Below are 23,319 nucleotides of genomic sequence, written 5' to 3' on the forward strand. Positions count from 1 at the left end.
CTCAAGACCCCAGACCCTTCAGGGTTCTAATAAAAAGACCAACAATAGGGAGGGGTAAAAGGTAAATCTTTATTTGGAAAAAGTTGCCCCAGTTCTGCAGACTGCAGAATGAAGTTTAAATGACCATTTAACCACCACCACCCCCCATTTCATCTCTAAAACAGAAACAAATAAGAAAACAAAGAAAGGATAACCTGTCAAACTCCGGCCTCTGCTGTCTTTAGCCATTTATAACCTGCATTTCCTGGCAGAAGAGAACACTGATGGGCTCTCATCCTAGGAACAAACAGGGAACTGTCTTGACACCACCTCAAGAGGTGCCCAAGGACAGACAGAGTGAATGATGGGCTGGCAGGCCTGGGGCTCAGACAGGCACATGCCTGGTACCCAGGAAACAAAGCTTTAAAATACACAAACATAAAAAAGGAAAAATTTCAGAACTTAGACATGAAAGCTTATAACCAGGAATGCAGTAGCAGAATTGGAGCTGGGTCTTTGGCTTTCAAAAAAGAAAAGAATATCAACTTCTGGCTCACCACTGTCCCTAACGCAAGCCTCTTGGCTAGTCCCTTCAGTCTCATTCTGGAGGCTGAGTGGAGCAACAGCAAGTCACAGTGACAAGGGCCAGCTATTGCTCTGGAGTTCAGGGAATTGGGAGGAGCTGGCCCAGGAACACCCTAGGACACACTCCAGACATGAAAAAGTAAGGCATGCAGGTGACACAGAGTGGGCTGGGGGTCCCTGGGTAGGCCAGGGTACCCTGTGCTACGGAAGGAAAAGCACAGACACTGTGCATTGAGGGATGCTGGACAGAGCAAATCCTCAAGCATGGCCACCCTGCGTTCTTGGACCAGGTTGGCCCAAAGCCATCTTTTTGCTGAGACAAATTGGCCTGTGCGAAACAACAGGCTTTTCTAGAGAGAAAGTGGAAGGGAATGGGAAAAGAGGAGGCAGCAAAAAGTAAAAACTGTGATGAAAAAAGCAGTAGACAACTGCTTGTGGGTGTGCAGAGGAGAGAACAAGCCCACTAGGTCTTGGGTGCTGGTTAAGGTGGCTGCAGAGCCCACCTACTCTCCCCAGCTGTGACTCCCAATTCTGTTGAGTACACTGAGCAGCAGTTTCCTAAAGGTTCTTTCTCCCCATTCTTAGAAAGTTTTAAACTTCACACCACACCCAGCCCACTGAACCCCACATAAGATTTCAAACTTCTGCCTGTCTCAGGGCAGCCTGGGAAAGGGACAAGCCCTAGAGCAATCATGGCCAGCCTGCTGGGACCTCTGGGCTGAAGGCTCAGAGCCCACTGGGTAGGTGGTACCATCCCCCTCCATCTGCTGCTGCAGGCTTTGGGGCCCATTTGTTCCCAGAGCCTAGACTGCAAGTAGGCCCTGGCTGGCAAGATAAAGAACTGACGAAACTCAAGAGGGTCATAAGAGGGAAAGCCCACAACCCTGCTGCCACCTGGCAGCACCCAGCTCTCAACCTGCCCTTGGGCATCCAGCCCCATGTGGAAAGTGGACCAGGCAGAGGCAGGCATGGCCGTGCTGGGCAGTCCCACCCCAAGGGGGCACATGCATCATATACACATCACATGTGTGCATGCCTTGCAAGAGGGTTAGGCCCAGGGGTCAGGAAGGCAGGGAGAAGGTCAGGTCAGAAGGTACCACCAAGAAACGGCCTAAAAGCAAATAACCAATGAGATCAATAGCTCCCACAACCCTGGTAATTAAAAATCAAGGGGGAGCGCTGGGTACATGGAAGGAAGGGGGACCCCCCCGCTTCTGCCTCTCCCAAGGCCACTGAGTATGTGGCAAAGGATTAGGAAGAGGTTGGGGCAGGGCAGGGACCACAGGCAGAAAACGTGGACAGGCCTGGAGAAAGTCTAACCACGGGTAGGAGGGAATGAGGGGGAGGGACATAAGTTTCCACAGCACAGGGCATTTCCACAGTCGCTGGTCACTGAGGTCTTCCGGAAAAGAAGCTCTCTTCCCCTGGGGGCCGTCACGGGGCGGTGACTTCCATGCCAAAGCTGGCCAGCAGGCAGAGATGATCTGAAGAGCAGAAGGGGTTGGGCAAGCCGTTGGCGGCCCACAGAATCTCTTCAGAGAGGAGGGAGAGGCGGCCCAGGAGCTTGAGAGTTCCATCTCGATCCAGCCTATCATCTGGGACACAAAGTAGAACTCAGTGGGTAGAGCAGCCACAGCCACTCCTGGGGAGCATGACAGGCCCTCCAGGAACCAAGCCTCTGTGGGCCACATCCCTATGGCTGTGTCCCACCTCCTATAGCTTCTGACTATGAGGCCTCATTTCCTCAGAGATGCCCGCCCTATGGTAATATCAATGAGAAGACAGGTGGGTGCCAGGGCCTATGGCAAACAGGACCATAGCCCAGGTACAGTTTTGCTTCCAAGAGAAGCAAAAAATCCAAACTTTTGCTAGATACTCTGACACATGCCTGTAATCCCAGTGGCTCGGGAGGCTGAGGCATGAGGGCCATGAGTTCAAAACCAGCCTCAGCAAAAGCAAGGCACTGGGCAACTCAGTGAGATCCTGTCTCTAAATAAAATACAAAATAGGGATGGGGATGTGACTCAGTAGTCAAGTGCCCCTGAGTTCAATCCCTGGTTCCTCCCCCCGCCAAAAATCCAGACTTCCTATATAAAATCTGACTTTTAAACATAAATGATCGATTCTAACACTCTAAAAACTACATTTTAAACAAAATAGGCATGACGTTGGTAAACTCTTCCCTGTGACTACTGGTATGAGATGAAGAGAGAAAACAGGGCCTCAGTTAGTTGTGTTCCCCACATTCCCACCCAAACAAGTCCAATCACTCCTAGTACTCTATTTTTACCCCTAAAATAGGGGTAGAGAGTGCCTGTTTCACTCACCTCTCTCTGATGCTGGAAGGATAAATGGAGAAGGCAGGGAGGGAGCCTACAGGAAGAATGAGGGCAGCAGCCAGCACCAAGGTTGGTACGGAACCTGCTCCTCTGCTAATCATGTCCCAGCAGCCTAAGTTATGCCACTAAATGCCTGGCTTCTTATCCCCAGGACCCTGGAGTAGCTTCTCAGAACCTTGGATCCCCCAGACTTACCAGTTCTGTTCCCATTCTCGCAGGACTCAGCTGAGAAAAAGATGTAATCCACTGTTGTTCCAAGACCTAAGGGCATCGTGGTGACCTCTGGACGGCCATGCTGGGGCAGGAAATGGGTATAGACTGAGGTCAGGTGGAGGCAGTGCTGGATGGTGCCTACAACCCTATAGGAATAGAGGGGAGATGTCAGTCAACAGAAACCATTAAAATTTCCCCAGATCACTTTCTCTCTGTGTTTGATAAAGCTTTTTTTTAAAGGGATAATCCTAATGATCCAATCTCACCAAATACCTTTCCATGCTAATACAAAATGGGCAGACTTAGCTAAAATTAGCCCAGAAACAGACACATTGATACTGAGGCCCTTAACCCTTAAAATCCGCATTTTCCACTTGCACCTGATAAAGTATACCCATAGTGCCCCTGTCCATGAGCCACCAAGCTCTCTAAGAGGCTTTACCCACCCAGGAAGGCATTCATGTGCTTTCTATCTGCAAAAATAAGAGTGGGCCCCTCTGAGTTCTGCATACCCATACACTCTCTCCATGATCTTCTTGGGAGAAGAGCAAGAGCTTAGTAAGAATTGCTTCCCAAATCAGCCTCAGGATAGCCAATGGGAATCCCTCTTCCACACCTAGGAAGGGGCTGAATAAAAGCTGAAGAGAGCTGGAGGGAAGTTTACCTGGGGAAGACAGGCTCAAGCTCAGATGTGTCTTCCTCAAGGACAGACTCGGCCCAACCAGCAGGTCGCTCTGTAGAAGACCAGAGAGAGAAAGCTTTTATCATTCACAGTCAGTGAAGTAGAGTCATAGCTTTTCACCTTGAAATCACTTTTTTTTTAATATTTATTTTTTTATTTTTCTTTTAAGTTTTAAGTGGACACAATGTCTTTATTTTATATTTATATGGTGCCTAGGATTGAACCCAGTGACTCACCAATGCTAGGCGAGCGCTATACCTGTGAGCCACACCCTAATCCCTTGAAATCACTCTTAGATCCTTGTCTAGATTGCTCTAGAAGGGGAAAGGGAAAGACAAATGATGAAGAGAGGAAGAAAATAATGAGCCGGGCTGGGGATGTGGCTCAAGCGGTAGCGGGCTCGCCTGGCATGCATGTGGCCCGGGTTCGATCCTCAGCACCACATACCAACAAAGATGTTGTGTCCACCGAGAACTAAAAAAAATAAATAAATAAATATTAAAAATTCTCTCTCTCTCTCTCCCCTCTCTCACTCTCTCTTTAAAAAAAAAAAAAAAAAGGAAATAATGAGCCAAGGTCAAGAACCTCAGGCCTCTAACAGAGACATTGCATTCCTTGGCTCAGCATTCTGAAAAAAAATTAATTCAATTTATAAAAAAGAATGGGTCATAGAGTCACATGGTACAAAAATCATCAGTGAGGCTTCCTCTTACTTCTTACCACTCAATTCCCCTCTCCAGAGGCGACCAAGGTTACCAAACTCATAATGTATTTTTCTAGAGATTTTCCATCACATAGCATTGTGTGTTATGTATATACATATGTAGATACGTATACATGCATAAATACACATATGTGTACATATACACCATACATGCATAAATACACATATGTGTACATATACACAATATATTCATTTAAAGAAAAAAGATATAAATTACCAATTATGAAGTAAGAAAGAGGGACATTATCACAGATCCTAATGCCATTAATAGATATCAAAGATCAACAATGACAAACCCTTACCAGGACAGCTGAGAAAAAAAAAACAAAAACTCAAATTACTATAATCAGGAATGAAAGAGGGGACATTATTACTAATGACACAGGACAAAAACAGAAAACAAAATTTTAAAAACTCCATAAGCAAATATTGTAAACAACTGTAAGCAAATAAATTAGATAAGTTAGATAAAGTGAGCAAATTCCTAGAAAGATGCAAACTATATAAACTGACTTAAAAAGAAACAAAATATCTCACTAGGCCTGTAATAAGTAGAGTTCGATCAGTAATTTTAAAACTTCCCACAAAGAAACCCTCAGTCTTGGATGGCTTTATTTATGAATTCTACCAAAAATTTAAAGAAGCATTTATACAAATCATCCACCAACCTTTCAGAACATAGGAGAAGGGAACCCTTGCCGAGTCTTTCCATGAGGTCAGTATTATTCCCATATCACAAAAAAAAATTACAGGCTAATATCCCTTATGAACACAGATATGATAGTATTCAATAAAATACTAACAAATCAAATTCAGCAAAATATAAAAACAATTTGTATAATACACTGTGACAATACAGGATTTATTCCAAGAATGTAAGGTCAATTAACATAATGCAAAAAAACATGATTATTTCAACAGACTCAGAAAAGACATTTAACAAAATACAACAACCTCTGATGATTTAAAAACACTCAACAAACTAGAAATAGAAGAGAACTTCCTCAACCTTAAGGGAATCTATTAAAAACCACAGCAAACATCATACTTGATGGTGACAGACTGAAAGTTTTACCTCTAAGATCAGGAACAAGACAAGGGTATCTGTTCTCACCACTTCTAGCCAACAGTGTAACCAGTGTAGTTTTTTTCTAAAAAAACTATTAGAACCAATAAATGAGTACAGCAAAATTGGAGAATACAAGATCAACATACAAAATACCATATTTCTATACGCTAGCAATGAACTAATCTAAACATGAAATTAAGAAAATAATTCAATTTATAATATCATTGAAAAGAATAAAGCAATTAAAATAAAATTTAACAGAAGTAAAATAAGACTTGCACAGCCAAAACCATAAAACATGGAAATTAAAGATCTAAATAAATGGAAATTTTTCTCAGGTTCATTGTTCATAAGACAACACTGTAAAATGGCAATACCTCCCAAACTGATACATGGATTTGTAGATCCCTATCAAATCCAAACTGGTTTTACAGAATTTTTAAAAAAATATTTTTTGTAGTTGTAGATGGGCACAATACCTTTATTTATTTATTGTATGTGGTGCCAGGAATCGAACCCAATGCCTCACACATGCTAAGCAAGCACTCTACCAAGTGAGCCACAACCACAGCCCGTTTTACAGAATTTGGTTAAGCTGATCCTAAAACTCATATGGAAATGCAGAGGGCAAAAGCAGTCAAAATAATCTTGAAAAACAACAAAAAGGACTTTCCCAGTTTGAAAGTATACAAAACTATAGTAATCAAAGATAGCATAATACCGAGATAAGGATACAAAACAGCGAATGGAATAGAATTGAGAGTCCAGAAACCCATATTGATGTTCACTTGATTTTTGACTTGGAGGGGGTGACTGAAGAGTGACTGCTAACTTGTCTTTGTGGATGTTGACAATGTTCTAAAATTAGATCGTGGTGATGGGTATACAACTCTGAATATACTAAGGGTCACTGAACTATGCTTTTTAAATGGGTAGATTTTATAAAATATAAATTTCATCTCAATAAAGCTGTTTTAACAAAAAGAATAAGGGAATGTTATGGACAACTTCATGCCAAAAAATTTGATAATTTAGATGAAAGGAAATGTTCCTTTTCATACATTACATTTTTCCTGTCAAATTCATTTCTATATATTTTTGTTGCTATTACAAATAGGGTCTTATTTCTTTATATTTTTTAATAAATCAATCAGCATTTTTACATGAAATACTACTGATTTCTACATATTAACTTTGCACCTACTTTCCAAAATCATCTTAATACTAATGGTGTTCTTAGCTGGTTTTCTTAGATCATCACTTGTATAATACATAATAATCTCCCAACGCACAGAATAATCTGCCCTCTCCTTTCCATTTTTACCTTTGTATTTTCTTCTATTTTTATATTCTATACTTCTAATTCTGTTATCTCCAAACACAAATAAATAATGATAGTGGATGTCCTTGTCTTGTTCCTAACTTTAACAGGAATACTATTTAAGCAAGATGCTGGTTTTTGGAGTTGAGATAACCTATCAACAGTATAAGGAATCATCCATTGTTTCCTTATTTAACAGGGTTCTTATTTTTTTAAATATGTAGAATTGATGTTGAATTTTGACAATTATTCTATGAGTTTTCAATAAACACTGTTTTAGGTATATCCCACAAATATATGGTATTTTCATTGTTATTTTCTTGATATCCTACAGTTTCACTTTAAATTTCCTCTTTAACCTTAAATTTTTTTTTTTGAATATTTTTTGGTTGAAGATGAACACACTACTTATTTGTTTATTTATTTACTATAGTAGTAGATAGACAGAATGCCTTTATTTTATTTGTTTATTTTTAAGTAGTGCTGAGGATCAAACCCAGGGCCTGGCACATGTGAGGCAACCACTTTCCCACAGAGCTACAGCCCCAGCTTCAACCTTAAAGTTTTTTAAATGTCCAGAGTATACTGTTTTCTTTCATGTTTTTAAATTCTATTTTTACTACATGTGCTTTGTTGTCAAAGTTATGGTCAATTCTAAGAAATTTCCCAGAGATTTTTTAAAGTCTTCTTTGCTTCAATGTTTAGAATTTGATATGAATCAATCAGGTTTAAAGAGAGAGAGAGAAAAAAAGAGAATTTTTTTTATTTTTTAGTTTTCAGTGGACACAACATCTTTATTTTATTTTTATGTGGGGCTAAGGTTCGAACCCAGCGCCCTGCGCATGCCAGGCGAGCACATTACCGCTTGAGCCACATCCCCAGCCCTCTTTTATATTCTTAGTTACCTTTTTTAAAAATTTTTTTTAGATGTTGATGGACCTTTATTTTATTCATTTATTTATGTGTGGTGCTGAGAATCGAACCCAGAGCCTCACACATGCTACGCAAGTGCTCTACCACTGAGCTACAATTCTAGCCCTCTTAACTCACTAGACCTACTGGAGACTGAGAGAGATGGATAAAACCTACTACTTATTTCCTATTTATTCCTTGTTATACCTACAGTTTCACTTTGTGATTGTTGATGTGATGTTATTTGGAACATCAACATTCATAACATTAATGTTTCCATTTTGAGCTACATCCTTTGCCATTACAATATGCAAGAAAAATCACAGTGACCATCAGAATCTTAAAGGTGGTTTCCCCTCAATACCAGGTTCTGCCTCTGCACACAGTACTGTGTACAAACAGCATTGTTCTTGCAGTGCCACAGAAATGAAGGCTCCCACCTGCTCCTCCAGGTCACATGAGGTATAGCTACCTCTACAAAAGCATCCTGTCTCAACATCTTGCCAGGGTCCATTCAGCATAGGCAGGAGTCAAGCAAGCAAGTTCTGCAAGTACTTGGGAAGAGGACCACATGGATGAGTGGAGAAGCTGGATTGAGAACTTTTCCTGCTTAGAAAGCTGACCAGATAGCCAGGTAGGTTTCTGTGTAACCTCTGGTCAACATGTTAACTACTGATTTACGAAAGTCACACTTATTAGCAATTATTCTTTCTACAATGCACAACTTGGGCACATACTTTCCTCTTACTTAGTTTAAAACCCAAAGCCTCAAGATTCAGTACAAAGATTAGAAAGAAAACAGTGATCCCTTTTCAGTATCTGCTATAGTGTTAGTGTGTCCTCCCCACACAAATTCATATGTTGAAAATCCTAGCCCCCTTGTAAGTGATGGTATGAGGCGGCGGCACCCCTGGGAGGTGATTAGGTCATGAGTACGGATAAGAGTAGGATTAATACCTTCACAAAAGATGCCCAAGAGAGAATCCTAGTCCCTTCTACTATGTAAGGACACAGTGAAAAGATGCCATAAATGAAGTGGGTCCTCACCAGACAACACATCTGCCAGTACCTTGATCTTGGAATTTCCAACCGCCAGAATTGTGAAAAATAAATTTCTGTTGTTTAAAAGCTACCCTGTTTACGATATTTTTTATAACAGCCTAAATGGACTAAGATTGTGTCTTTCAGAATCATACAGGAAAAAAGAAATCATTAATAATTGAAAATATTTTTAATATTTATTTTTAGTTGTAGTTGGGCACGATACCTTTATTTATTTATTTTTATGTGGAGCTGAGAATCGAACTGGGGCCCTGCACATGCTAGGCAAGTGCTCTACCACTGAACCACACTCCCAGTTCAATAATTGAAAATATTAACAAGAAGAATGTAAGTACCCTATTTATGAACTATTTTGTCACAAAGGGAGTTGGAAAGAGTGAGAATCACAATGTTTTGTATTACTCAACCTGAGTGATATGGAACACTCCAGTGCAATGCAATGTCAGCTTAGGGGAAAATCAGACCATTACTACCACCACTGCGTTTCCTTTAGCATTCAGAGGCTCCACTAAAGTCACAGTCAAGTGGGCACGTTTTGATATAAGGTGGGTTAGATAACTGGTACTGAACTGGAATAGTATTTGTTGGCATATCTAAACAGATTTTCCAGAAAAAAATGAACTGACACACCTATCTCCCTGTACTCCACTTAAATTTTCGCCCTCGAGGCCTAAAAATGGTGAGCTTTTTAGATTTGGAATGTGAAAGATTCATCAGCATCCTGTTCAGCCCTAGGTGGGAGCAATGAACAAATGGAAGGGCACATGGCAGATCCATGCATTTATCCAAATTTAATTTCAATTGTGAAAATACTATGTTATTTTGCACTGTTATTGAACTAGATATTTCCCTACTATTGAGTGATTCTTCTCTACTTACAAAGTGATTGTCAGTATGTAGTTTAAAGGTCCTTAGTTTAGCTTCGTTATTAAATTTAAATGCTATTTTATGCTTCTTGCAAGTACAGCACTGATTTTTTTAAACAACTTATTATAAAATTACCTATGTGGGATTCTGTTATTGTTCAACTATACAATTTTGAGGTCTAAACAGGAGAGCCACAGCTCTCCTCGCTGAGCCTGAGTGATACAAGCACTTATCTCATTTCCTGGTACATGCTGGTCATTCAATGCATGGTGGCAATCACTGTACTACTACTGCTCTTGCCACAGTTATAATAATACCAAAGCTTTGCAATTAAAACAACAACAAAAAAAAAAAAAAAAAAAAAACCTGAGCCACTGAAATGTTCAAAGCTCTGTGGAAAATGCCAATTCAAATTAACTACAAGAAAAACAAATTCATCACTCACCACTAGACCTTTCACTATAGTTCCCTAGTCCTTGTCTGGTTGTCTATACTTCTCTGCTAGTTTCTTCTTCAAGCACTGTTGGTGGTTATCAAATCTTGAGCTAAACCTTTTTTTCTTGAAGCCTAGTTTTCCAAAGTTGAATGTTGACATTAAGAAATCTGGAGCCAGGTGGCTGGGGTGTGGCTCAAGGTAAACCGCTTGCCTCTCACGTGTGAGGCACTGGGTTCGATCCTCAGCACCACACAAAAGTAAATGAACAAAATAAAGATCAGTTTAAAAAAAAAAAAAAGAAATCTAGAGTCAATCTGATTATGGTTACACATAATAATAGCACAATCTTTTGGTTCAACTGCCCAAAGGATTCTTTTGTCTTTTGACTTCTAATAACTTCACTATGATGTCTTAGTATTGACTCTCCTACATGATTTTTTACTGAAACATGATATGTCCTCTGAATCTGAAGAGTCATATCTTTTCATTTTTGGGAAAGACTTCCTAGAATAAATAGTACTCTGAGGTTATTATATTGGTTTCCTTCTTTGTGGACTCCAGTTATGCCTACATTGAATCTTATCTTTCACTACTGTCATTTTCTCTGTAAATCCTTTCTTGTAATTTTTTTTATTTGTTCTAATTAGTTATACATGATAGCGACTGAATACATGACAGTAGATACCATACATAAAAGTATTATAATGTCTCATTCTTCTGGTTGTACATGATGTAGAATTACAGAGGTCATGTAATCATATATGCACATAGAATATATAAATCCTTTTTATGCTTCCTTTTCCTTTTGCTAGTTTTGAGTTCCTGGCCTCTGTCTCTTGCTTCATTTTCAGAGTATCTATTCTTCCTTGTGCTTCATCCAACTTTGGCTTCATTCTATGTAATGTTTTGTTTTATTCTACTTCTTTTCCATGCTCCAAAACTTGTGTTTCATCTTCTGACATTTTGGGCTGGCTATGCAGTTCAGTGAATAAGCATTTGTTTTAATCCCCAGTGCCATAAAGAAAAAAAAAATCATCTGATATTTTGCCACGTGCTTGTATTGATTTCACAAAAGCAGTCACTTTCTCATGCACAAAGCCCTAAATTCAATCCCCCGTACCACACACACACACACACACACACACACACACACACACACACACACAGCAATTACTTGATTTTCTGGTCTTCTTATATAAAGGAGATTGCCTTATTTTTTTTAATTCATGGGAAAATATTATAATTTCCACATGCTTCATGGCAGCAATTTTTATTTTTGAAGTGTCCTCTTTTTTCCTTTTCTTTTATTTTTTCCTTTTTCTTTTTTTCCCTATTTTTTGAAGCATTTCCATTCCTTTTTTTTTCTTATAGTAATTTAGTGCAGATCCCACAGTGTTTTAGGCAAGCCGGGCTTGGAATTAGCGTAGATTCTTTTGCACTAGCTATTTGAGTGGAGTTTATACAAAGGAAGGACTGGTTATGTACTCCAACAGAAAGTTTCCTCATGATGCAGTATTGTGTGAGGACTTTAAATCTTTATGTCTCCCCAAAGAGATATGCAGCTCTGTAAGTATCTCATTACCCTTCCACACTTGAACAGACTGCTTAATGCAAATATGGTTTGGTTCTTTGATGGATCCTTCCTCCACTGCCTCTTAAACAGCCCAAGGATTTTCCTATCACACACTATCAATGCATTCTATTCTTGTTGCAAAAACGCAGGATTTTGGTTTTGTGCCTTAAGGTATATTCCTCACCTTGAGGAAATTTACTCTTCTGATTCTGTCTGAGTTCCATTCAGCCCCAAGCAACTTCCTGGAACAATGTTCAGGTATTTCTTGCAGCCATTCCACCTAAATCATGGCTCATGGTTTCAGATATCTTCAGATCTCCTACTTTTGTTAAATATGGAATTTGCATTTTTTTCCCATCCTCTTGTGCTTTGAAGTGGCTCCAGAGAAAAGAAGGCAAGAATGTCATGTATACTCTGCTACATTCAATCTGGAAGTTCTCCACAGGAGCAACTGTTTATTACAACCAGGTCCACCGTCACCTTATGATTTCTGAAGCCTCAACAGGTATGTCTTCTCCCCTAGAAACACTGTATACATGCTAGTTATTAGCAACTCAAGTCTCAAAAGATGATAAGGTTTACTTAGGCTCTTAGAACTAGTAAGAACCCACACCTCTTGATTCCTGGTCCAGTGCTCTTAACACACTACACTTCCACATATGCATACGACCAATGAACTCAACTCCATTTCCTTCTTGTAGACTTACTTCCAGAAGCTTATCTCTAAGAATCATATTTAGAAAAGACTAGAAAAGACTAGAAAACCACAGAACTGACAAGAAACAGGAGGGAGGGAGGAAGAGGACAAAGAAATCAGGGTTAGTTCCATTACCTGGCTTAGTGTCTGTCACTCCTTCCATGAGAACCAGTCCTACTGGTCGCTGACAAGCGATGTTGCAGAAGCGGAAACGTAACAAGAAGTCTCGGCCATATTTACGTCTCTCTGTAAACCAGGAAAAGCCATACAGTGAAAGAAAGGAAAAGGAGCAACATGCTGAGACCTCCTTTGAACCAAGAAGCTTCCAGCTTCCAGAGGAAGTCTGTGCTGAAGACCAGAAGACGTTCCACTAGCTCTGATTTCAAATTGTTCATTTCACTGGGTGGCCATATGGAGGACAGTGAGAAAAACACAGGAACTTGCTGAAAGAATTGAGACTATACTTTCTCATCATTGAGAAATAAGCTTTCTCCCAAAATGGTCACGGAGACAAAGCCAACCAAGAATGTGCCAATGTGCTTACCTGATCTCTTGGGGTGACAGGTGACATACTGACAGCAATCAGTGATGCCCAGGGAGCTGGGCCACAGTGGGACCTGCAGCTTCCTCTGGTAAAGCTGATGGGAGAAGTCTTCCTGTCCAGATACCTAGAAGGAAAGAGCAAGATGGGAATGAGGAAACCAAGACAGAAAAAGGAAATAACAGTCCATGTTTGGGACATGTGAACAAATACACACAATCACACACTACACACATGGAATAAGCAACCCACTTAAGTCTCAGGGAAAAGTTAAAAATAGTTTAAAATATTGCTTTTTCACTAGAAATACTGCTATGTCCATGAAACAGGAAGGGGAAGTGAGAGGGTGAGATATGTGAATTAAAGTTATGAGCATGTGGTTCTAAGTTTCATCTTAGAAAAATATATACAGTTCTACACAGGGAAGGCCAATTCTCAGGCGCTTTAACTTAAGTTGGGAAGAGATTTATCCTGACCTTTGGATCTTCTGGATCAAGGTCTAATATCTTGAGCCTACTACTGAGAAACCACAGGGTCAAACCAAATGGGAAATGCACCAAAGCACTTTACCGTATCTATGTCACCATCCTCGGTCAAAGCCATTGAGCAGCCTGGGAACGGACAGAACGTAGTGGGGGAAACATTCGGCAACATCAGTCATCTGTATATCTCCAACATGTATAGCAAAATGCCCTTTATTTCATTTAACAATAACAAATATTTGAATGCCAACTATGTGCAAGACACTAGCTAAATGCTCGGGATAAATGTGACAGATACAATCCTTCTGCCCTTAAAGGGCATAAACTTCAATAGGTCATCTGAAGTAAAACGTCATCTGAAATTTATCATCTGAAATTTAATGGCCATTAAATTTTGAACAAGTTAGTTATAATTCTCTTGGGTTCAACATCCTTTACTGTAAAATACCATGAACAATTAAAAATCTAATAAAATAACTACCAATTACTGACTGCTTCCCTTAAACCACAAACTGGAAAACACTTTACATGCATTATTTTATTTAATCTATTTTTAAAAAAAAATCCCACATCTCTGATGTAGGTCCCATTATATACCCAATATACAGATGAAAATAAGACTTAAGTGACCTGCTCAAGGAGGCAGAGCAGGGATTTGAACTCAAGATTGTCTGTCTTCAAAGCAAATCTACTACACCTCAGTGCCTGTCATGTGGTCAGCACTCAGCAAATTCTTTCTCCTGTTCCCTGAGCTCCTTGATTACAGCTTCTTTACAGAAAGATAATGGCCTTCTCTGGGCAACTAGAACATTGCTGGCACTTGAATAACCTTATTAAAATAAAAGCCCAAGTGCTCAGCAATAATCTAATCATTTTGTGTCTTTTCTCCACGGTGCTTTGCCAAAAGCTAACCAATAACAAAACAGGAACAAAGAGATTAACTGACAAAGAAATCAGCACAAGCTGAGAAAACTATGAACCATATAAGCTATCAATATCCAGCAGCTAAAAGGTATAAAGTCAAGTCAGGCACATGGCAAAAACCTGAAATCCCAGCTACTCAGGAGGCTGAGGCAAGAGAATCTCAAATTCAAGGCCAGCCAGGCCAATTTAGCTAGACCTTTTCTCGAAATAAAATAAAGGGCTGGGGATGTAGCTCAGTGGTAGAATGCTTAACTAGCATGTGCAAGAGCCTAGATTTGACCCCCAACACCAAGGAGTGCAGGGGGTGGAGTTATGAGAGAGATTCATATGCAAATTACTGACTGAAAACAAAAAACGAAGCTACAAATAAAACACACAATATTATATCATCAATTACGATATAACATATCACAGATGTGTATATCACACATTGGCTGTTACAAGCAATCACAGCAGAGTCATAGAGGGCCAGAGCTCCTTCAGTCCAAACCCTGGCTCTATCGCTGATTACCTGAATAACCAAAAACAAATTACTTCTCTTAGGCCTTAGTTTTCCTCATTTATAAAATGAAAGCAATGATAGAAATACTGAAAATTAATGAGTTAATGCATGTAAAGTGCTTAAAATAGCACAGGCTAAGTGCTTAATAAATGTAAGTTGTGATTATAATATTATAGAAACAGACATCAACATAAATAGATAGGAACCAATCTGAAAGACCACCACCAAATTTAGAACAGTCAGTATTTGAGGGAGGGTAGGGAATTTAGGTAATAAAGGGAGCTTTTGCCTTATGTTTGAATTCTTGCAAAAATGTACTTATGTATTACTTGTGAATTAAAAAATATATAAAAAAACTGAAAGGTTTTCAATATGCAAAGGTACTCGTGAGTTTCTAACTTCTAGTTTGAGCATAAGCTGATCAACGTAAGGAGAAAAGGCAGAAAGGAGCCAGAATAAGTGTAACCCTGTCCCTACCACAGAAGCAGCACTTGACACAAACACCCAAATCTCTCCCTAGACCATGTTCCCTCCCCCCTGCCCGAGTGGCCTCCCCCATTTCACCTTCCAGGCCGGCATCCCACTGTACTGGAGCTCTCCGTCCCTGATGAAGTTGTAGAGAGGTGAATCAGGGACAGAATTCAGGTCCCCACACAGGATGATAGGGCAGTGGCTGCCATCTGACAACCTGGCCACCTTGTCCACTTCAGCCAGGAGAATGGCCATCTGGGCCAGCTTGACATCACCCCGGCGTGGGTTGTACAGGACATGAGTATTTGCCACGCACAGAGGAGCCACTGAGACCTGCCCCAAGCCTTCTGGGACTAGTGGCTGTAGCAGCAACACTAAGCCCACATTGTCCCGATTGAGGAGCTCCAAGCCAGGCCGGAAGTACTCCACAGGGCTGGCACAGAGCAGACGGAATCTGGTGGGCTTGTAGCAGACAGCACAGCCATCCGTTTTACACCCGGTCCTCCTCTTGTAGAAGCAGGTAAAGCCTATAAGGAAAATCCCACCAAGGACATCGGTCAGGGTCCCTGAAGCCTGAACCCCTTCCAACCAGCGGCAGCAGATCAGGGGTGTGTCCCTAAGGCACTGTTCCTGCTGCTCAATAAGGGGAGTCCTTGTCCTTGACACCTCCTTGGTCCTGCAGAGATTCCCTTACAGCTGTAACCAGATGTCTGAAGGGCTAGAAAGGAAAGGAGGGAGGGAAGGGTATGAAGCAATAGAACATAATAGGAAGAACAAAGAATCTGGAGTCAGACAATTTGGAGTTCTAGCTCCACAACCTACTAACTTTGTAGTTTTGTGATTTTGAGCAAGTCACACAAAACTTTCAGAACCCCAGTTCCCTCAACTATAAAATGGGAATAAAAACACTCAGCCTCACAGGATTGGTTACTTCAAGGGTTAAATGGCAATATGTCAGAACTGCTTAAAAACTATAGAACTCTGCTTTCTTTCTCACCCACGTGTGGAAAGTGCTAGCTCACAGGTGAGACTGGGGGCTAACCAAGACACAAGAAAATGATGTGGGTTTCAGGAGAGAGTAGGTAGGGCTGGAGGAAGAAAAGCTGGCAAATATGACAGCAATCTGCAGTACCCATCATTCGCAGAGAGGGCTCCAGCTGCTCCCAGTAATGATCTTCCTGGACTTCCTGGAGACACAGGATCTGGGAAATTAACAAAGGAAACCAATCACTCCAGAGTTCTGGAATGTGACTCCCATTCCCTAGCAGGCTCCCAAACAGGAAACTACTATGGATCTCAGGTAGGGTCACAATGAAACTGCCCACAGGACTGAATTCCCAGTCACCATCAATAAGAACAGGTGCAGATTTAAACTGAGGAGTCCAGACAGGTACACTAGATTTTCCTGCTCCTTGAATTCCTGTTTCCCTCCCTGCATAAAGGTGCTGGAAAACATATACCTAGAGAGTGTCTTAGGATCTTCCAAAAACTCAAGACTCTAAGCGGGCAAGCTCTAGAGCTAGAGGGGACTGTAATCACTATGGATGTGAATTCATTCTCTAAGAGCATCGGGAAACAGTCCAAGTCTAGCACCAATGCAAAATGGCACTTTCCCCTTTTCACTCACATCAGGGTCCCAGTGCTGGAATTCCTGCATGAGGTTTGCAAAGCGATAGTTCCAATTGAGGATGTCCGGATGGCAATGCAGATACAGCTCTGAGCTCTGCTGCATGAGATCCTGGGCCAGAATGTTGTATGACATCAGAGTGAACTGGAACTGAGGGCCATCCCCTGCCTCCAGGCCCTGAGCATCTGGCTGGGTGGAGAAATCCTCCCATTCTCGCCACAAGATTTCTGCAGAGGGGTTGGTGAGAAGAGTTCACAACGAGTACAGGTTACCCTAGGCCCCGTCTCCTCCACTCCTGACCTGTAATATTATGCCTCAAGTTCTTTTTTCCATTGCTCTTGTCACTATCCCTCTCTGTTGTGATTTAGACAGCACTAAGGACATTCTTTAGACTAGAGGGCAAGCCCCACAAAGCCAAGAGCAATCTTGATCTGTTCACAACTGCATCCCCACTACCTAGCACCCAGTAGATGCTCAAAAAATATTTGGCTCTCATTTTGGCTACATTCAGGAGTCTCTGGAGAATCACTCAGCTGGTTGTAGTTTATAGTCACCTGAGATTAAAGACACTTCTGGAGTAATTCCAATCTTGGGGCTTTTTCAACCTCTGCTCCTTTGTAGCATGGGGCAGCTGGGAGATTTCAAAACTATTTGAGCCACAGAGCTTTTCTTCACATTTTAATGGACTCTCGCAAATGTATCTAGGCTAAGGCAAGGAGTGGAGGCCCTGAGACATCTCAGAAAGCCCCTAAGTCACCTCTGTAGAAAGAGTGGAAAACCAGAACTAGCATCAGTCCTCAGTTCTCCCACTAGCTGGCTGTGTGACATGACCCACTCCCTCTATGCACTGTGGTTATTTCATCAGTAAGTCCAGGGGGCTGGAAAAGATCATCTGCAAGACCTCTCTAGATCTGACACCAAAAAATTCTCAGAGACAGAAAGCGGCAGTGGTGGCGTTCCCACCAAGAACCTTCCCCAAGCCAAGCCACTCCCCTGGCTCACTCAATTTTAGTTTGCCCAACTCACCGTGATATGGTATTTCCATTGGAGGAGGCTGCAACTGCCCCAGGCCTTCAAAGGGCCAGATGGGATTCTCTTCCTGGGGCATAGGCTCTGGTGCTATGCTCCAGGCCACCATGGCAGGGTCCTCTTCCCACTGCTCTGCAGCCAGGGCACCCATTGGGAGAACAGCACAGTCTGCATACTGGGGGCCCGTCTGCACAGGGACAGCTGCCCACAAGGGGCCCTGGACCTCTGGCAGCGGCTCTTCTAGCACCTCAGGGAAAGGCTCATCCAGGTTCTCCGCTGCCCGCAGATCACTCAGCTGCCTGCTGGACCACTTGTCCTCTGAAGCAGCATCCTGTTCTCCAGGATTATCCATCAGGAGTGCCAGGCTGCTCTGGGCTAATCCCTTATCTGCAAGGGGACCCTCACTCGAAGTAGAGAGCACCTGGCTCGACCCTTCTTCTCGCCACTGCTGCAGCAGGCCCTCACACTCCTCCTGGTCAGGGCCCCGAGGGGCCATGGCAAAGTCACCCTCTACCTGGGGGGACGAGCTCTTCGCCAGGAGGGCATTTTTTCGACATGTAAAGAAAGCATCTAGGAGGAAAGCCAAAACATCAGGTTATAAGAGAGCATCACCCGTAACTAAGAACAGAGTAGGGATGAAGAGCATGAGAAGAAGATTAACATTAAATAGGGATGAGAGGTGGGAGGGAAAGGGAGAGAGAAGAGAAATTGCATGGAAATGGAAGGAGACCCTCAGGGTTATACAAAATTACATACAAGAGGAAGTGAGGGAAAAGGGAAAAATAATACAAGGGGGAGAAATGAATTACAGTAGAGGGGGTAGAGAGAGAAGAGGGGAGGGGAGGGGAGGGGGGATAGTAGAGGATAGGAAAGGCAGCAGAATACAACAGACACTAGTATGGCAATATGTAAATCAATGGAAGTGTAACTGAGGTGATTCTGCAATCTGTATACGGGGTAAAAATGGGAGTTCATAACCCACTTGAATCAAAGTGTGAAACATGATATATCAAGAACTATGTAATGTTTTGAACAACAATAAAAAAAAGGAAATCTCAAGAAAAAAAAAGAGAAAGAGAGAGAGAGCATCACCCAACCCACACTCTTCTCACAGTTGGAATGTAATCCCCATACTAGCAAAAATCATGGCCACCTTGCTCACCATTACACCATCATCAAGCCTGCCCATCCTAATTCCTGGAACACCATCACCAGAGCAAAGTGCTTACTATGCACCAGGTACTGTTATAAGTGCTTTAACATGACTTAATTTACATGGTAGGGATCTGATAAATTTCAGTGCATGAGTAAAAGAATATCTGTCCCACATAATCTAGGGCACAGATAGGTACATATAAGTATATCCCTTTTATCTGAAGGTTGATTGCTATTAATATAAACTCTCTGGTTCCAAAAACCACATTATATTAGAACTAATACATGACCATGAAACAGAACTGTGGGTTATAGTCTAGCACCAAAATTAACAAAACTAACTAAACTTGGACAATGCCCCTAGTCTAAGGACTTACTCATAACTATAAAATGGGGAACAAGAGAAGTTCAGATTATCTAATCTCCATGAAAATTTTTTTAGCTCTGTAAATCCCTAATCTATTAAGGCATTTCAAAAGAAAAAGCCCTAAAGCAAACAGTCTTAAAATCTATACAACTTCTTTCTTTACTAACACCCTTGGGCCTCTTCTCAAAGCTATTTATTCTACTCATAAAATTTTCACAAATTTCATTATCTGCTTTCCCATTCCACAACATATCAGAGGCTGCAAATTAAAAGGTGCTAACAACTGACAGTTAAGAGACAGCTGTCATCTCTCTGCTACAGCAGCTACAAATAACAGCCAACATATAAGAAAGCAGATAAGATGGGTCTGGAATTGTGGCTCAGTGAAAGAACACTTGCTTCATTTGGGTGAAGCACTGGGTTCGATTCTTAACACCACATATAAGTAAATAAAATAAAGGTCCAACAACTAAAAAAATATTAAAAAAAAAAAAGAAAGAAAAGAAAGCAGGTTAGAGAATCTTTAAAATTTGAGCTTCAAATCCCCCAGTGCAGTGTTCTGGTGATGACAAACACTCTCAATCCACCCTGAATCACTAATTTACAGCATAAGACAAGTACCATGCACAATGATGACTCACTGTCACTAAAGATTGACTTTATTGGCAATTTTTAAAAGAAAAACACCAACAGTTCCAATGTCTCACTTATATGAATTTATTAAACCACTCTAAACCAGTGTCTTTTAACCCCAGTAGGAGGTTGGAAAGGGGGATTTTGCACACAGGTGACATTTAGCAATATCCGGAGATACTGTGGTTGTCACATGGTGGTAGTGTTACTGGCAGCCAGTGCTAGAGGACAGGGATGTTGAATGTCCTACAATGCACTGACAGATTCACTCCAAATGCCAAGAGTGCTGAGAAATCTGCTCTAAATCTGTGACTGCATTGCTGGGCTTTATAATCTCAGAGACTTGCTAATTATCTGTCCCTTGAAACAACTCTGTGCATAGCAGATGGCAAAGGTTACTGGTTTATATGCATAAGGTTACTAGTTTTCAAATTGAGTAGATTCTGTTGTTTGAGGTTTCTTTCTAAGAAGCAGAATAATATTTTAAATCTCATCTAAAAACCAAATACACAAAGTTGTTATAAAGTGGAAGTTTAATGTGTGGGTGGGAGGGCCTCCTCTGAGATCCCTGTTCTGGAAACCTCTGGGCTAGCATATGTTACTAAAACTGCTCTCCTGGACATTGGACAAATTCCCAGACACTACAACAACATATGCTTAGTTCTCTGAAAACAATGGTTTCTGTAGAATTTCCCATTCCAGAGAAGTAAGGACACATAAGACAGGAAAATTCCTGAATTCACTGAATACCTACCATACACCAGGCAGGGTGTTAGCACTAGATATAATGAGCAAAATGGACACAGTCCTGCATCCTGAAATTTGTATTCCAGTGGCGGAGACCATAGAAATACACACACACACACACACACACACACACACACATTTATACATATTTTAACATGAAATGTATTATTACACACACATAAACATTGTGTAGAGCTCCAGAAACAAAAAGCACACAATGCAATTGGACTCATGACTTAATACTTCTTGGTCCTGTCGCCCCTACACTGCAGAAGAGTCTGGGAGTTCTATGTGATCTCAGAGAGGAAGTGAGGGTCGCATAAGTCTCTGGAATTTCAAAGACCAGGAATGGGGCGCAGAAGCAGATTATGAAAAAGTGAAGGAATAACCCTCCCTCTTCTCTCTAAAGCATCCATGGGGCATTGCCCCATCCCACCACATCTCTAAGTTCCCGGGAAGAATGCTCCAGAGCTGGGGTTTAAACGTGTCTCTGGCTTCTGGGTGTCCGTTTTTCCACCAGACTCCGCTGTGCGGAGCACAGGGTGCTGAGTGTCGGCGGTGAAGTGAGCAGGTGAAGACAGGTGCCTCCAGGATTCGAGCCCACCGAGCCCCGGGCCGCCCCGCCTCTACCGGCAGAGAATTCGGGCACTCGCCTGGGCCGGGCTGCCACCCTCCCGACCCCGGGGCAGCGGCTGAGCCGGCCCCAGAACCTCCACCCCACGGACAGCGAGGGCGGCCCTTTCCCCAGCCCGCGTCCACGTTAACTGTAGCCCGACGTCACCAGCCTCAGGCTGGAAGGGCAGCCCACGAGAGTCGCCGGCCGGGCCAGGCCAAGCCTCGTGGGGCCAGGTCGGGCCGGGGGCGGGTCAAGGACCGCCTCCCCACACCTTGGCGCTGCCGGGGGACCGTGGCCGGAGGCCCGGCGCTCCTCACGCCGCCCCGCGTCCCGCAGAGAAAGGCTGGGTCCAGGCTCCCGCCCGTCAGACGTGGGGCCGGTACCTGAGAGGGCGCGGAAGAGGCGCGCGGCCGGCAGCAGCAGGTAACACAGGCACGACGCGATCATGGCCGGCCCCCGCGCCGCCCTCCTTGCCGCCGCCCGCCGGGTCTTCCTCAGCTCAGCTCGCCCCGCCCCGCGCAGCCAGGCCCCGCCCCAGCCGGCCCACGTGTGCGCCGCCCGCATCAACAACTTTATTGGCAGCGCAGCCGCAGTGCGCCGTCAGGGGAGGGGCGGGGCGAAGGGGTGCGGGCTCCGTGGCGACGCGCCTGCGGGGCTGGGGGTTGGAATGAGTGCCTAGCTGGGACTATCTTTCAGAGGCCACACTTTCATTCCTACTTCTGCCTCTAATTAGGTGTCTACCTTGGAGCCACCATATGCCCTTTCTGCCCTTCAGTTCCCTCATCTGTGATACGGAGACCTGGATTTTCTTTGAGGCTCCTATAACCCCAATTTCTATAATCAGGCTCTCAGCCCAGAGAAGAGAGGGAGCCAGCTTTTCCCGTTTTCCCTCCACCCCTTCCTGCCTTTACTGTCTTCCCCAGTTGAGGTTTCTAAATAAAAATCAAGAGATTTTTATCTCCTTCCTGCCTGTTCCAAATGGACCTTCTTGTCCCTAATCTTGAAGAAAGGGGGAGGGGGATCCTCATTGATAAAGGTGGGTGGAAGAAGGGAGGGAGGAAGGAAAGAAAGGGATCCACAGGCCAGAGACCAAGTGTAACTGGTGCTTGCTTACCCAAGGTGCCTCTCTAGTGCCTAATACCATTCCAGGCACTTGGTGAAGACAGATGATGGAGCAAAGTGTACTCTCCCCACCCCCCACCCCCAAATGAAGGCCAGTTCTTCCATGGATTCTGTGCTACACAGAGCCCTGGGTGTTTCTTCCCAATCCCCCACCCTGAGTCTTCTGCCCCAACCACGCCCCGAAGAAGAAAGGATTATATGATACACGCACTTTCGGTACCCATTGTCTGAGCTGTGCGATTTCCAATTTGTGGTTGGAGCCTCGGTTGTTCAGGGAAGCCCTCTGGGGAGTCACCAGATCCTGGACCCGCTGGGTACATCATAACACTGAAGGGCTAAGAAAAGGAAGGAGGAGAGAGTCAGTAGCTTGGCCTTCCCCCACGCATACCCTTAGCTCCAGCTGTAGCAATGCCTACCTTCAGCTGGCACCCTTTGAGATGAACCAGAGGCCTCAATCTGAAGGCTGTAATCGCGGTGTCTCCAGGGTTTGAGGCAGGAGGATGGCAAGTTTAAGACCAGTCTCAGCAATTGAGTGAGACCCTCAGCAACTTAGCGGGAACTTGTCTCAAAAAGGACTGAGGATGTAGCTTAGCTGTAAAAGCACCCCTGGGTTCAATCCTCGCCCCCAAAATAAATAAATAAAA

The 23,319-nt window shown here is 42.8% G+C and overlaps 1 protein-coding gene across 1 annotated transcript; it reads right to left on the bottom strand.

Moving 5' to 3' along the window:
* Positions 1-47: 47 nt before the first annotated feature.
* Angel1 (angel homolog 1) lies at positions 48-22,090 on the bottom strand. The gene is made up of 10 exons (XM_078050582.1): positions 21,937-22,090; positions 18,033-18,605; positions 17,007-17,233; positions 16,512-16,581; positions 15,473-15,906; positions 13,004-13,127; positions 12,595-12,705; positions 3,781-3,850; positions 3,099-3,262; positions 48-2,159 (listed from the first exon to the last, which is right to left on the bottom strand). Exons 1-10 carry the CDS (start codon positions 21,998-22,000, stop codon positions 1,999-2,001), a joined length of 1,998 nt encoding a protein of 665 aa, XP_077906708.1. The 5' UTR covers positions 22,001-22,090; the 3' UTR covers positions 48-1,998.
* Positions 22,091-23,319: the final 1,229 nt, after the last annotated feature.

The sequence above is a fragment of the Ictidomys tridecemlineatus genome, chromosome 5 (assembly GCF_052094955.1).
Source record: "Ictidomys tridecemlineatus isolate mIctTri1 chromosome 5, mIctTri1.hap1, whole genome shotgun sequence".
NCBI classification, from domain to species: Eukaryota; Metazoa; Chordata; class Mammalia; order Rodentia; family Sciuridae; genus Ictidomys; species Ictidomys tridecemlineatus.